Source organism: Gavia stellata, chromosome 6 (assembly GCF_030936135.1).
Source record: "Gavia stellata isolate bGavSte3 chromosome 6, bGavSte3.hap2, whole genome shotgun sequence".
In the NCBI taxonomy this organism is placed as follows: Eukaryota; Metazoa; Chordata; class Aves; order Gaviiformes; family Gaviidae; genus Gavia; species Gavia stellata.
In genome coordinates this window covers 49,491,678-49,506,992 of record NC_082599.1, presented here as the reverse complement: position 1 = coordinate 49,506,992, position 15,315 = coordinate 49,491,678, and the positions used below count along the sequence as shown (strand labels likewise).

General features: G+C 37.8%; 1 protein-coding gene across 2 annotated transcripts in view; it reads left to right on the top strand.

Annotated features, from left to right (window-relative positions):
* Positions 1 to 15,315, top strand: part of ULK4 (unc-51 like kinase 4) — a 252,655-nt gene that overhangs the window by 172,918 nt on the left and 64,422 nt on the right. For both annotated transcript variants that reach the window (XM_059818887.1, XM_059818886.1), the window contains exons 32-33: positions 10,087 to 10,253; positions 13,818 to 13,916. In XM_059818887.1, the coding sequence (XP_059674870.1) occupies positions 10,087 to 10,253; positions 13,818 to 13,916 (266 nt within the window). The remainder of the gene's footprint in view (positions 1 to 10,086; positions 10,254 to 13,817; positions 13,917 to 15,315) is intronic.

The following is a 15,315-nucleotide window of genomic DNA, read 5'->3' as shown; positions in this document are numbered from 1 at the left end:
TCAGTGTGTTATCAACACTATTTTCAGTACAAATCCAAAACATAGCCCCGTACAAACTACTATGAAGAAATTTAACTCTACCCCAGCCAAAATCAGGACAGGTACTAAAACAGGGCTTGCATACCAAATTTCTTTTGCTGTTCTGTTGCACGTCTTCACAGGGCACCCACTTAAAAAAATCCTGGCTCTCTAGATCCCTCTTTTCTTTTATGTTCTGTGGTGGCCATCTCTTTCACTGTAGCTGTATCAATATTCTTACCTTCTTTTTCACCTCTGAAGAAATCAGTTGCCCTTGAGCAAAGCAGAAGCCAGATTCTCAGTTAAAGCATCAGATCCGCAGCAGGATCCAGTTCAGCTTGTTGTTGGGGAGGTTGGTGTAGTTCACTGTTTTTGTTTCAAAAATGGGTGGCTTGGGCCAAGATAGCCTAGAAGACCAAACTATTCCATGTGATTTCCTTCCAGTGCTTACGCAGAAGTTTCCCCAAGAGTCTGAGGCAGTCTGTTACTGTATACACAGGCTCCACTACTCCTAGCTACCTGCATAGAAAATGTACAGGCTGTCCACAACCCAGTGTCAGTAGACCTGTGCTCCTATTGTGTGGGTCCTGTTGAGATAGGGGAGACAGGGTATGGAACACGGTGTTCAAACACACAAAGGCTTACAGTTCTTTCAGAGCTGGGACTGCCGCTTGGTTAAATAAGCTGAGCTGTAGTACCAGCTGACTTAGCTCAGTGCTGTTGTTTGAAGCCAGGTCAGGTAGCTCTGCTGACAGAAAATGAAGGATCTGTTGGTCTAGGTTGTACTAATGATGAGTATTAGGTAAGGCATTTTTGGTACAGCCTGAGGTGACAGCATGATCACAATGTGATGGGTTCCAGCTCGAAGATCCCGGTCGTAAGGTTGAAAATCATGGATAGGTCAAAGTAGAACAAGCATCCAGGCAAACAAAACAAGTCATATGCCTGAGCCACTTAATAATAACATCTGAGGTGAAAAGTCTGTGGTTAGATTTTAGAGATTTAATCGGATGTGGCATTATTGGTATGGCCAGATGATAGCAAATTAGAAAGAGAGTCTGTTATCCTAACACTTATTCAGAAAACAGTTGACCTAGCAAAGTAGGTTTAAGACTACAGAATTTAATCTGGTCATAGCTGCAAACCAGATTCTCTATCATGTAACATCCTGACCTCTGTTTAAGCCCTTTGATCATGTAAGTTGGACAGTTGCAATTACTAGTTGTCAGCTTTCATTTCTGTTGTAAACTTAACTGATGAATAATGCAGGACGTTACAGGAAACTGTGGCATAGATTCAGTTTTGTTGTAATAAACAGCAGCAAATTCCACTTAGTGGATACTCTAGCCTTTGCTTTTTGTAACAATCGTAAAAGACTGTCACTTGAAAATCCAAGTATTTGTATTCTATAAGTTTTCATCCTGTGGAAGACTGATGCAAATAGACCAAGAGGAGTAGGAATATTTAATATCTTTTCTTACAGAGCATGACTTTTCAGTAGGGAAATGTATAGAGTTTTTACCCTTATTCTTTGCTGAATATATGTGGGAACAGTAGTTGACTGTGTTTTATTTCTGCAATTTAAAACTGTTTGAAAACTTCAGAGAATTTTCTGAAGCCAAGGTTCATTGGTCCTTATCACTCTCAGTCCAGGGACTCTTGAAGGCCTAGCTAGAGCAATTAGTGCCGGTAACGTCATTCAAAGCTGTTGACTGCTGTCAATTTGTGACAACAGTTTAGGGCTGTATCTGCATTCTGAGGCTGTTCATATCTGGTCTGTACAGGTTTTGTCAAAAAGGCAGCTCTCAAAGTTTGAATGTGGTCTCTCAAGGATTTTGGTAGAAGGGAAAGTTGATGCCAAAGCAGAAGCACATTAAGATATTTGAAGCAGATAAATAGGGTTTAATCTTGTGTGACAGGAAGTCTATTATTAAAACGGCAATCTCTTTAGAAGAATTTATAGTTCTAAATTAAGCCCAGGATATAAATTCCCCCTGTATTTTATCACATGTTAATTGTTGCAGGCTTGATCTTTCTGAGCAGTAAGTCAAAAGTCTTTACTGAATCTTTACTGACTCTGAATCTTGCTGAATGCAAAGAATTCCTAATCTAACAAAAATAACATTTTAATCTAGTGAAGAATTTTTTTGTCTAGTTTTTGCCATTAATTTGAGGACTTCATGCAGCCTATGTTTTTCTAGGAAGCATACGCTATATATTAATTCACAACACGCAAGCAGAAGTTTTTCCATGTAGCTGTGAAGCAACAACCACTAATATCTCAGCCTAGTTTTCAAGGAGGTTTTAAAGACTGTTGCCTCTCAGAGAGTAAGGTGTCCTGTTAGATATTCTTGTTCCTCATGCAGATCGTTAAAACCTGCTGTTTGGAAAATCTCCTAAACATCATCTAACTTCTGTCTGACAAAACCAAGAGTTTTTATTTTAGTTGAAATAGGGAGCATCAGCATCTGACTTGAAGTATAGCATGCTGTAGAATTACTATACTTTATAAAATGGACTACCTTCTCTAATGTATCTGTGACATATGGGGAAAAATATCTAGCTAAAAAGCTACTATAAAGTTTACTTAACAGCAATAATAGTCAATCCAGACAATGTGATTTTTTTCTTTTTACATTCTTGTTTTGTTTAGTATTTTATTTTGTGATGGAAGGTTGTACTTGCAAGTACTGCGCAACTGACATATTTAGACTGTATCAACAAAAATGCTTAAATCTGTATGAAAAGAATGCAAGTTAGGTGTTTAATATATGCACAATTGGGGACAGAAATATTTGAAATGTATACTCCGTGAAGTCACTGTATTACCTCCACTTCTATCCCTCCCCAGGTCTCCCACCTAGAACGGTCATTTGAGTGTGTGAATCTGCTTCAAGCAAAATCGGATGGGTTAATGCAAGCTGCCTGTTTCAACAGTTTAAAGCAGCCTAGCATAGCTTGTCAGGGGAGACTAGGGGGTACTGGCATCCTCTCTCTGTCTCATGCACACACACTCGCACGCAGCTGTAGGGGTAATAACCTCCAACAATTGATTACTAGCAAACACCTGGGAAGAGCTAGTGTTTGCAGTCAACGAAGCTGTTTATAAAATGAATGTCTGTCAGGCAGCCTTAGCATTGTACTCTACAGTATTGTCAGTTACCTCTTGGGATGATAGCACTCGATTTTACATGCATCAAGGGCTTTATGCTCCCTGATTAACAAAAAAGCAGCCTATTTGTGATGTACATAATGTATGCATTAGTGACAGAACTGGCAGCACATCTTATGACTCTGTTGGGTACTAAATTTCATCTCTAGAGAGCAGAAGTTTAATTTGAATAAATAATTTAAAAAGAAATGTTTCTTTTATGTCCAGTCCAACAAGCCACCTGAGATGAGCATTTAAAGTTTGTGTGTGCATCTTCAATGGATCCTACCTTTCAGTTATGTTTTTCTCTTATCTTTTTGTAGTAAATGTCCAATTATTCTCAGCTACTTACAGAACGTAAGAAGCAGATACCATTTCTGGAGACTGCGATGCCAACATCATGGTATCCAAACAAATCAAACCTGACTGCTGAAATGAGACACTATTAATGTCTTATCAACACTGTGAACAGATCCCCTGAATGTTATTACAGTCCATAGTTGTGTAGTATTTGCTCATATAAATTTTGGATTTTTGTTTCTGATAGAATTAGAAAGCATTTGGATGTTCTTATAATTATTTTTGGAAGATCTTTCATTCTAGCCCTGTTGAACAAGTTTGTGTTCATGTTCAATGAGTTACACTCCTGGGAATGAGGACGATCTTGGTAAATCTTGTCTAGAATAAAATCCCCTGCCTTCAACACTTTGATGCTATGTACCCATGTGTGCTGTGAACTTAGTTTCAAACAGCTTGGATATCTTTTCTGACTTAATTATAGTATGGTTGAGTCAGTCTGACACAAAAACTTGAATTCAGCTGATACTTTGTCACAGAAGCTTTAATGAGAGTCTAAGATGGGAAACTCCTTTTTTGTCTTTTTCTTTTTTTCCCCAAAAGCAGTAGCAAATCAGGAACTCCCGAAGGTCCGTGGATCAGTGATTATACTTACAGAAATATTTCTCCTCTGTGTATGTCATTCTAACCACATCTTTTCATACAGAACAACCACAGTCTTGCCTAGCTGGTATAATTTGGTATATTTTACTGGTTTTGTATTGATCAGTCAAGCATATTCAACAGTATGTGATTTTATTATTCCTAAATTGTCCAAGTTGCATTTTTACTAGCTTTTATTACACTCAGATACTTTTTTTTTAAATGAGAGAATCCACTTGGTTTTCTGTCTTTTAGTTGGCTGTTCTAAACACCTGTTGGTCTTAATCACCTGCATGTTTGTTCCATACATTAAATTTTAGAAGAAAGTAAGTTTCTGTGTTGGCAGGATTCTCTTTCACTCAGAAGAGTTTGATATGGTTCCCTGGGGAGTGATCAGTTCGGCACTCTTTCTTCACAAGTGAAAGATGCCACCTATAAACTGCCTTCTCCCAATAACTGCTAAACGTTGCTAGTCCTGAAAAAGCGAAGTAGAGCTGTGTCATGCTTTGACTGAGGCAAAGCAGAAAAATCTTGCCACTGAGAATGTCAGGTCTGTATTCCTCTCAGGCATCCACACTCAAGATAACATAGTACTTCCCAGTCTACTTTCAACCTAGTTGTAGTAAAGGTGATAACTGGCTTTTCTTCCCTGATTGTCGTAATTGTTACCACATCCATTTTCCTGCGTATGAGGGCAGGCCTGCCTGCTCAGGCACCATTGGTGAGTGCCCTACCTGCCATGTGTGTAGGGAAAGCCGAGCCACAGACTCTTCCCACAAAGGGAACCTCTGGAGAGCCTTGACCACTGCAGTGTGACAAATTCAAATCAGGTATTTTGTTCCTCAAACCTAGTGATTCTTTATTCAGTCACCACATGTCCAGTCACTGTCCTGGTACTAGGAAGAGACTATCCAATATGTGCAAAATTTTCTTCTTTAGATGCTATTAATTTTTAAGATCAGAATAGAAAATAATTTTTAGGGCATCAGTCATGCAATTGATATGTTCAACAGGCCTATCATTTTCTTTCCACTTGATCTGACATTCATAACTCACCAAATCTTGAAATCAGTGGTGATCTAATTTTCTATCCTAGCTTATTCTTCCCTCAATAATATTATAGTACTAACACAAATAGTTCTAAAACATAAACATTAACAAATAATAAGTAAAAATAACAATAAAAGCAGCAAGCCTCTTTTAAAAAATGCCATTACCCTAAAGGTGCCATTTGTTTTATGTTGCCTATTTTCAATTGTTCAAAAGAGGAAACCTTGAGTAGTAGGGCTGTGATGCAAAGAATGCAGATTAAATCCCAAGTTCATGTAGGTAAATAAGGTTTTATGAAGAATCTTTATGACATGATGGATTATCTTAAGTGCTCAGGTACTGAGGAGCTAATTCCTGTGCAGAAGAATCTATCAGACTACGGTCCTGTATTTCTTCTTAGCAATATTTTTGAGTTTTATCATTAACATTAAAAAGATTATGAAATATGTTTTCTAGTTAGTCTGGTGGTATCATTTCTAGTTCCCGATATGTTATTATTTTGAGTCATTTTTAATATAAAAATATCAAAAGAAGGCAAGCAGGTCCACTCTAAGTAAAAGAAGGAAGAAAAGTCTAGTGAATATATATTCACAATATCCCTGGGGAGTCAGTTGTGTAGGTGTGATACAAATGGGAAAAACAGGTCTCCAGAGAGCAATGTGTAGAAAGGAACAAAGAGAAACCTTTTTGCTGGGCTGAGGGTTTTGCTGCTGGCTGCTTGGCTGTGTGGTGGCATTGTTCGGAAGAAGAGCACCTGCTCTAACATTTTCTTCCGCTGGAAGCAGACAGGTTTATTGAATGCTCTAATTGCTGGTAGGCATGAAAGGATTGCCTAGAAGATTGCTTCCTAGGCTGTCCTTTGATGTTTCATATGATTTGGACGAAGATTTCTTTTCCTTTATCTGTCTTGCTAATAGGTGAGAATAAAATATCTCCTCTCAGCTTTCATTCCAGAAGGTATCATGGCACATTCTGTCCGATTAGCTGTATCATGGGCCAAAATACTCCTTTTATCTTTTGAAAAGATTTGTAAAACACAAGCATAGTCATCACAGTCTACATTCATAAAGCACTATCAGTGATGTGTTCAGTTCATTGTAGGGGTCTCTGGGCAGGAGAAATACGCTGCTGTGAACACTAGGTTTGTCAAATGCTATAAAACTATGGCAAGGAATTTTGGATGCAATCCTTCTAATACGTATTATGAATCTTGGACTGCAATTAGAACAGGTTCTTTGCTTAATTCCAGTTATGTTAATTTATAAACACAATAATTCTAATACAAAATCCAAGTTTTGCCTTATTTTTCTGCAAAATTTGAGTAGCAGAGAACTGCACTGAGGCTTGATGTTTTGAAGATCCTCCTTTTACAAATAAATATAAGACATGACTAGCGTACTGTGAAGTATTGTAATAAATTTAAACTACAACGGTAGCTATAAATGATATGATGTGATATGTTTTAATTGTTTGCTGAACTTTGCAAATTATTAGAGTAACAGAAAAACCTATAATTTAATTAAGTTTTTACTAAGTCTTTTAATAAGAAATGCCCAGCTGAAAGAAATTATGATGCATTACTTTAACCCACGTAAACTGTCACTAATGATTTTCTCTTGACAAAGTGGACTATTGTCAACATATTTGGAAGTACCAGCGTATTTAAAAATATGTAGCTTTTCTCAGTAGAACAGTCTTCCTTGGATTTAATTGAATCGGGCTTAGCTCTTCATGATAAAGAATTCAGATTCAGATCCACCACTTCGAAAGTTCAGGAGTGCATGGGGTGTGCCTTTTGAATCAGAGCCTATTTTACTTTCTAATGAAGAGTTGAGAAATACTGTATAAGAAAATTATGTCTTTTAAATATGACTCAGAAATACATTGTCGGAAGTTTTTAAAGATATATATTGTTTTAGGCTTTATGGGAAATTAAGAAGCATGTGGTTCTTGAATAATTTGTAAAATCTGGCAGCAAATCTTCAATGTATTTTCTGAAACTTAGAGATCCATATGCAATTTTTGTATTGTGATTTACTGAATTATGAATACAGTTTCCTTTTTTAAGACTACCTATTTTGGGATTCGATTTCTGGAATGCTGAGACATACTTGTCTTGATCTGTATAGCTACCTTTTGAGTAAATTGGTTACAGTGCCAGTGGCCAAGGCCATTAAACTTCTATGGAATTTTGTTGTGGTCACTGTAAATTATACTAGCTTCCCAACTTTCTCTTTTGAGGACAAAGAATGTGTATTTTGTCTTGTGGTGTAAGCAACGAGTATATTTACATGTCTACAGTTGTGGCTTCTAATTTTCATTTTGTTTTGACACAAAGTATTTTAAAGAGCATGTCTAGAACTTTATTTACTTGGCAAGAGGTCAGTCTGTTTTAGTTTTTTATCTGTGGAACCAAGTGTTTATCAGGTTTCTGTATGAATCATGCAGTGTGTTAGGGAACATTTTACACCAGTGTTCTATTTTAGATGTCTTTATAATAAACTTTTGAAGTGTTAAATTTTCCTAAGGTATTTTAAGTCTAGAAAAAAGGTTTTTTCCCCCCAAATTTCCAAATTTAATATGCATATCTTTCTACAGATAACTCTGTGTGAGTATGTATATATACACATAAAATTTGCCAATTCTGATGTTTTTGTTAACTAAGTAAATGTGAATATTCTGGTGTATTTCAGGTGTTGCTAATACACATTGCCTTAGTAGGATGTAAATACTTCAAGAGAATAAAATCTAGGTGATTATATTATTCATGTCTCCATGGGTGGGGAGAAGGTTGAGCATTTGGTTCACGAAACAGCAGAAATGAGGTAGTCATGAGACTCAGGATGGTACAGTCTAGGGAATAAACAAGTTGTTCTCTTCGAAGTTGAAAGGGAAAGGACTGCAGATCAAAGTCATGGATCCTGTTGTTTTGTTCACTACTGGTAATTTCCTACTTAGTGCTATAAACGCAGAGAGGACTACTGTCTAAAAAATTCTTGATGGTGACCCACACAAGACCTTCATTTGAAAGAGGTCTTGTCAGCATTCATCTCCAAGTCACTGTCCTAAGGGTTATATGTAAGCCATCTAGAAATAATAGGGGTGACTCATTCATTTTGATGTGGCTGTGGGTTTTGCGGTCATATACAGGGAGAAACAGGGTGTACTTGGACATATCCCTGCAGGCAGTTTTGCAGACCTCACTTTGATAGGGACCAGCTCTTACTGTACTGTTTTCTTAGGTTTATTCTAATTTAGCCTGGTGAAAAAAGGCATGGAATGACCACAAGTTTTGTATCGGGCAGACATACAATTATATCTGTTTGTTTTCTTCTTGGTGGGTATTGGTGACATCACTTAAATATGTCTCTGCATGCTATCTCATTTTTGTATGAAGTGTTCAGAACTGCAGCAGAAACTGTACTTTAAAAAAAAAGGAGAAGGAAATTAAATGTGCGAGATTAGACTGATGTAATTTTGAGAGTTTGGTTTATGCAGACAGAACCCCAGGAAATTCAAAGCTTAGCCTGGGCTGCAGTCCATCAATCAAGCTGTTGTGGAAGAATAATGCTAGTAATCATAGAAAACACAAAAAGATGTCAGATATAAGAGGAGTGCAAGTCTCAATAATCCTGACCCATAACTGTATTCTAAATGAATGTTTTTGGATTTAATTTCCTGAGGAAAGTATTAAGGATGATGCATAGGGGAGGAAAATATTTCATGGAATTTTCATTGATGGGGCAGCTTTCAAAGGAAAAATAGTTCAACATCCACAGATTTGACTACTCTGAAAAGCTCAATGGTGTCATTACATATTGTATTCTACAATGTCTCACTTGAATCTTGTACTTATCAAATATTATGTAGTTATAAACATATGTGATATATTTATTATATAATATATACAATTACTTTTTAAAGGAGAACTTATAAAAGGAGTCTTTTTACTTCAGTAAAATCAGTGAAATACTTCAGTCATTTTTGACAGTCATGGGGACTAGAAGCTAATATACTAATATACTACAATGTTACTACATATGTACACCCAAGTCACAGTATGACTAATTGCCAGTTTAAAAGAAGACAGTTTACAGACATAATTATGTTCTTGGTGAGGAACAAAGTATCTTCCATTCCTTATGAAACTCTGAAATAAAAAGATTAAGATCAAATATAATGATCTCGGTCACTTTGTATTTGAAAGTAAGAAAGATTCTGAATTGAATCAGTGTTGCCTTGAAATGGATTGTATTTTTTCTGATATGTGAATTGATTTGTGGGTTAAGCAAGCTACAGGAGCTGATGTTATTAAATTCCAAAGAAGCTGAAAAAAAAGTTTCAAGACAAGAAAGTATTTTCAGGAAACTTTTTACTAGCAGCAGTCAAACAAATCTTACTAACATTTATGGTATAGTATTGAGTATTTCATTTATAATGCTCTTCTGAATATATTTTGTATTAAGCATAACACTGTTCAATTCTACAATTAAAGCATATGGGGAAGGTTGTAATTGGCAGAGCAGTTAAGAAAGAAAACTTTAGGCTCTGACATTGATGCATCATTTTGTAACAGCATGGAGAAATCACTTAATTCTTGTGATCAGGAGTGTTGTGAAGGAGACTTGTGTACCAGCATGCTACAGAAAAGTTTAGGATTCAAAGTATGTCTTTATTTAATGATTGTTGCATAATTTTCCATGCAGTTAGCAAATTTGATTGTATCAGTTTAGCTTTCCTTGTGAGCTGCTCCAAACAGAAAAGGAGGTAATTATAATAATGGAGAAAAAGAGGAGATTTCATAAATATTCATAATGTATGTGAAATTTGTTTTAGTGCTAATCTGTTTTTTTTAACTGGGCTACCTTCTATATTGTTCTTTTCCTGATAGTCTATTTCTTTTTTTTTTTGTCTCACTTTCTATGTAGGACTGGTTCATCACATCTGTAATCTCCTAATAGAAACTGTGGCTCTGTACTTGGAGGCAGATGATAAAAGCAGCACCAAGACAGCAAATGCACTGCTTCTGTCCTTGCTTGACATTTTGCACTGCATGCTGAGGTATACGGCAAACATTGTGCGCCAGACTTTACAGGTATGGAATTTATTTCCTGGGCTCATCATCATCTTAAAACAATTTTTTTAGATAACTTCCTGTTATCCTAATAATTAAATTCCCACTAGTCTGCTTTTATTGAATCTTTAGTTTGGTGGAAAGAGAAAAGCATGTATTTTCAACTGCATATCACTGTTTCATGTACTTACTTGGCTAGACTATCCATGCTAGCCTCACTATGCTGGAAACACAGATCCTAGCTGACTCTTTTGTTTCTGAACTCCATAAATAGCTTAATTCAATACTTGCTCGATGATAGTTCAAAGCATTTTTCTTCCATTCATTTTAAAAGAAAAAGATTACTCCATAAAAAACCTGTATCTTTCTTATTATAAATCACACGTAATTACTGTGCTTGAAAAGCATACGTAACCTCTGCATGTGTGCTGACAAAAGTATTTCCTCTCTTACATTGATCAATTTGTCTTCCAAGTTTCTGTTTGAACCACTGCAAATCATGGCATTGGTAGGACCTCCTCCTCCTTAAAAATGGAGCACAAAAAGATACTATGCAAAGAAATTGCACCTAACACTCTTAAGAACAAAACAAGAAAAAACATTAGTCTTTTTTTAGACATGAAATTAAGCTAGCAATATTTGCTTTGTTTTTGAATGATCTGCCAAATTTCTAAGTTAGTCAACTGGAAGTAACTTCTGTATTCAGGCTGCAAACAACACTTACTCTTTGTGTTAGGTTTTTGATGTTCTTGTGGTTATGCACTGAAAAACAGAGAAGCCTGCTAGGCCCAATATATCTGGAGGACAGAGATACAAAAGATTGCAGCCAGGTTGTATTGAATTTCAGGGCATGGCTTCTTTATTCTGTAAAGGTCCTCCTCTGTGTGGTTGTTTTGGTTGTTTTTGTTTGTTGGTTTGTTTGGTGTGGTTTTGGTTATGGGGTTTGATTTTTTTTTTTTTTTTTTTTAAAACAAGGTTTAATATATGAAGTGGGTGTTGAAAATTGAGCTCTTTTTTTCTACACGGGTTTACATAATCAGTTGTGTTATCAACCAGATATTTCACTGAGAGGTGTGGGTTTTGGTTTTTTTTTTTTTTAATTTTTGGAAGAAACTTGATTTAGAATTGATGGTACAATACCTTGTCTTTTTCAAGTCCTCTAATAGCAGGTTCTTTAATGCATTTCAAATTTCCTAGGCTAATTGCTGAATGTCATATTGTTGGCAGCACTTCATGTAATCACAGAGAGCTACATTCTGTACTTATGCTCCATGCAACAGTGGTGAGGCAAATTATACTGGAGGACACATACGAGGAGAGAGGATTTTGCACATGGATTGGTAACATAAGTGAAACTAATGTTTTTCATTTAGATACAAAATTAAATCTGTACATTCAAAGCCAAATTCTATTCTGTTTACATGAATACATCAGTTGATTGGCACACTAAAACTCCAGCTCCAGCTTTGTCCATCTCTAGTCAAAGTAATCCACTTTGCTCTGTACAGCTAATGGGTAAAGGGAGGTAGCTGGAAAACTGAGTTTTGAAGCATAGCTCTGCCCTCTACCCCAATAAAATTAATTCTACAGTGGTGTTACTTGCCTTGGCATACTTGTCTTGACAACACTTGTCACAGGGCTGTGGGTTCTACAGCTACCTCAGTACACATGCCCTATTGAATGATGGCCATTAGTTGGTGACTGCTATTTACCATGCATCTACATAATATTCCACTATCCATGTGTCACTAAATGCATCACTGTAGTGATAACAAATATTCTTGGACAGTTTTTGTAGGGATCTTCTGAATAAGATACCTTCTAAAACAGAACTTGAAATAGAGAATAAAATTTTCTCATATTACCTGTTTTTGAGGCTTAAGTTGACTTTTACAGATGGTACTACCTCCACTTGAATCCTTTTTATCTAAGCTTTTTATATGTAAAGCAATAACCTTATCCAGCTGCATAGGCAAAACATGACACCACTTTTCCTTTGCATTTCAGTACTTTATGCTGAATGGTGCTGATAACTGTATCCAGCTTCATTCAAGCATTTGCTCTTTGTGGTGCAAGTACTTGTGTTTTGGTACAAAGGTTCAGATTAGTTTGCTTACCTGTTTTGGAGGAGTTTCATCATATCCTGTTCCACAGGTGATTCACAGTAGCTAAAAGTCATTTGCAATCTCGATTTGAGAAGTGGACTCTATTTAGTGACTTATGTAGGTTTAAGCGTGGTGTAGTGTGTATCCTTTATATACATATAAAAAGTGTAATCCCTTTAGTGATACTGTTAATTCTCTTTCCAAAGACACTAAATATATAAAAGAAAGTAGTTGAATATCCCTGATGGAGGGATATCTGTCTTCTCATCCAAGCACTAACCAGAAAAAGCTGTTGTAAATTTTACTGAAGTGAAGGTGGCTTACTTCCCTTTCTTGATTAATATAAACACTCCATTTTTTGTCTTCTCTGCACTATGCCTTTTTGCCCTTCTTGGACTTCGGCATTCCAGGTCGTTGTGGTGTCTCGGTGAGAGACGTACCAATGTGTCTTATTACCTGGAGAAACAGCTCTTCAGATCTCTTTTATTTCAAAATTCTTTCCAGGCATTATTCTTTCAACTCATCAATATCAACAGCGGAGCTTCAGCTGTAGTGTCTGTTGTCTCAGGGGACTTGCTCCTATGTTCACTTAACCGAACAAAAATCCTCAAGTATTACACTTGGATGATGGTTTTAGGATTTAGCTTTAAAAGAAACACAATACAAAATGATTTTTAAATGTGTTCTTTAGACAAAATATTTACGTTTTCCTCAAGCAGCTAGACTGTATAGGGTCATGGTCCAAAGCTGCTGCAAGATAATGAAGTTAAATGTAAAATCTTGCAAGCAGACCTTTCTGGTGTTCTGGGGCAGGGATGGGTCATAAATAGCACTGCCTAGGATGGCAGTGTGTTTTGATGAGGGGGAATGACAGTGGTCAGAATTACAAGTAGTAACAGATCATATCACAGACTTTGGTCACTTAAGGTTTTTATTATTCCTATTTAAAAAATAAATTATTATAATATATTATGAATATTTTAAGACACAAAGTGAGTCAGAAGGGCAAAATTGGACATTATTGCTGAGAATCCTAACTTTTCAGTCACCTTGATTTTTTTTTTTTGTTTTGAGTTGCACTTAAAAGTGTTCCTGACAAAGGAAAAAAAAATTAAACTTTAACATTAAAATAGGCATGCCATGTTGAAAGAGACTACAAATACATAAAACATTTATGGCTTTACAGATATCTTTTGCATATACAGTTTATAGCATTTTGCTGAAGAAGTATCATGTAGGTCAGTATATTCAGCCTGTGCAGAATGGGCATGACAGCATGAGTCCCTTTTGCTTTGGGCTTATTGTTACAGACACAGGGAGCATAACTGCTCATTGGGAGTCCAAGAATACTTAACTAGAAAAGAGCGTACAAGTCTTCTTCAAACTTTGTTCAAACTTCGACCATCTAATGGACCTAATTTTTTTTTCTCATAACAAACAGTCCCCAAGGTTGCTTTTTATTTTTTCTCATCTTATTAAGGCACAGAAATCTGGCACAGGAGGGGACACACAGGCTGCTGAAGACCTTCTGCTTATCAATAAACCCCTGACGGACCTAATTAGCCTGCTTATTCAACTGGTGAGAATTTGCTTGTTTGTAAGCCTTTTGGAATGTTGCTGAAGTTGGAACTATTCAATTGAATTCAACATCTGTTATCTCGGATAACAAAAAATGTTTTAACAAATATATTAACAATAAAAAGAGAGCCAAGGAGAATCTCCATCCTTTACTGGATGCGGGGGGGAACATTGTCACCAAGGATGAGGAAAAGGCTGAGGTACTTAATGCCTTCTTTGCCTCAGTCTTTCATAGCCAGACCAGGTATCCTCAGGGTATCCAGCTCCCTGAGCTGGAAGACAAGGATGGAGAGCAAAATAAACTCCCCATGATCCAGGAGGAAGCAGTTAACGATCTGCTATGCCACCTGGACACCCACAAGTCTATGGGGCCTGATGGCATCCACCCAAGGGTACTGAGGGAGCTGGTGGAGGAGCTTGCCAAGCCGCTCTCCATCATTTATCAACAGTCCTGGTTAACAGGGGAGGTCCCGGACGACTGGAGGCTTGCCAACGTGACACCCATCTACAAGAAGGGCCGGAAGGAGGATCCGGGGAACTACAGGCCTGTCAGCCTGACCTTGGTGCCGGGGAAGATTATGGAGAGGTTCATCTTGAGTGTGCTCACAGGGCATGTGCAAGACAACCAAGGGATCAGGCCCAGCCAGCACGGGTTCATGAAAGGCAGGTCCTGCTTGACCAACCTGATCTCCTTCTATGACCAGGTGACCTGCCTAGTGGGTGAGGGAAAGGCTGTGGATGTTGTCTACCTGGACTTCAGTAAAGCCTTCGACACTGTCTCCCACAGTATTCTCCTGGAGAACCTGGCGGCTCATGGCTTAGACAGGTGTACCCTGCGCTGGGTAAAAAACTGGCTGGATGGCCGAGCCCAGAGAGTTGTGGTGAATGGAGCGAAATCCAGTTGGCGGCCGGTCACAAGCAGTGTTCCCCAGGGCTCAGTTTTGGGGCTGGTCTTGTTTAATATCTTTATCGATGATCTGGATGAGGGGATCGAGTGCTCCCTCAGCAAGTTTGCAGAGGACACCAGGTTGGGCGGGAGTGTTGATCTGCTGGAGGGTAGAAAGGCTCTGCAGAGGGACGTGGACAGGCTGGGTGGATGGGCCGAGGCCAATTGTATGAGGTTCAACAAGGCCAAGTGCCGGGTCCTGCACTTGGGTCACAACAACCCCATGCAACACTACAGGCTTGGGGACGAGTGGCTGGAAAGCTGCCCTGCAGAAAAGGACCTGGGGGTGTTGATTGACAGCCGGCTGAATATGAGCCAGCAGTGTGCCCAGGTGGCCAAGAAGGCCAACGGCATCCTGGCCTGTATCAGAAATGGTGTGGCCAGCAGAAGTAGGGAGGTGATCGTGCCCCTGTACTCGGCACTGGTGAGGCCGCACCTCGAATCCTGTGTTCAG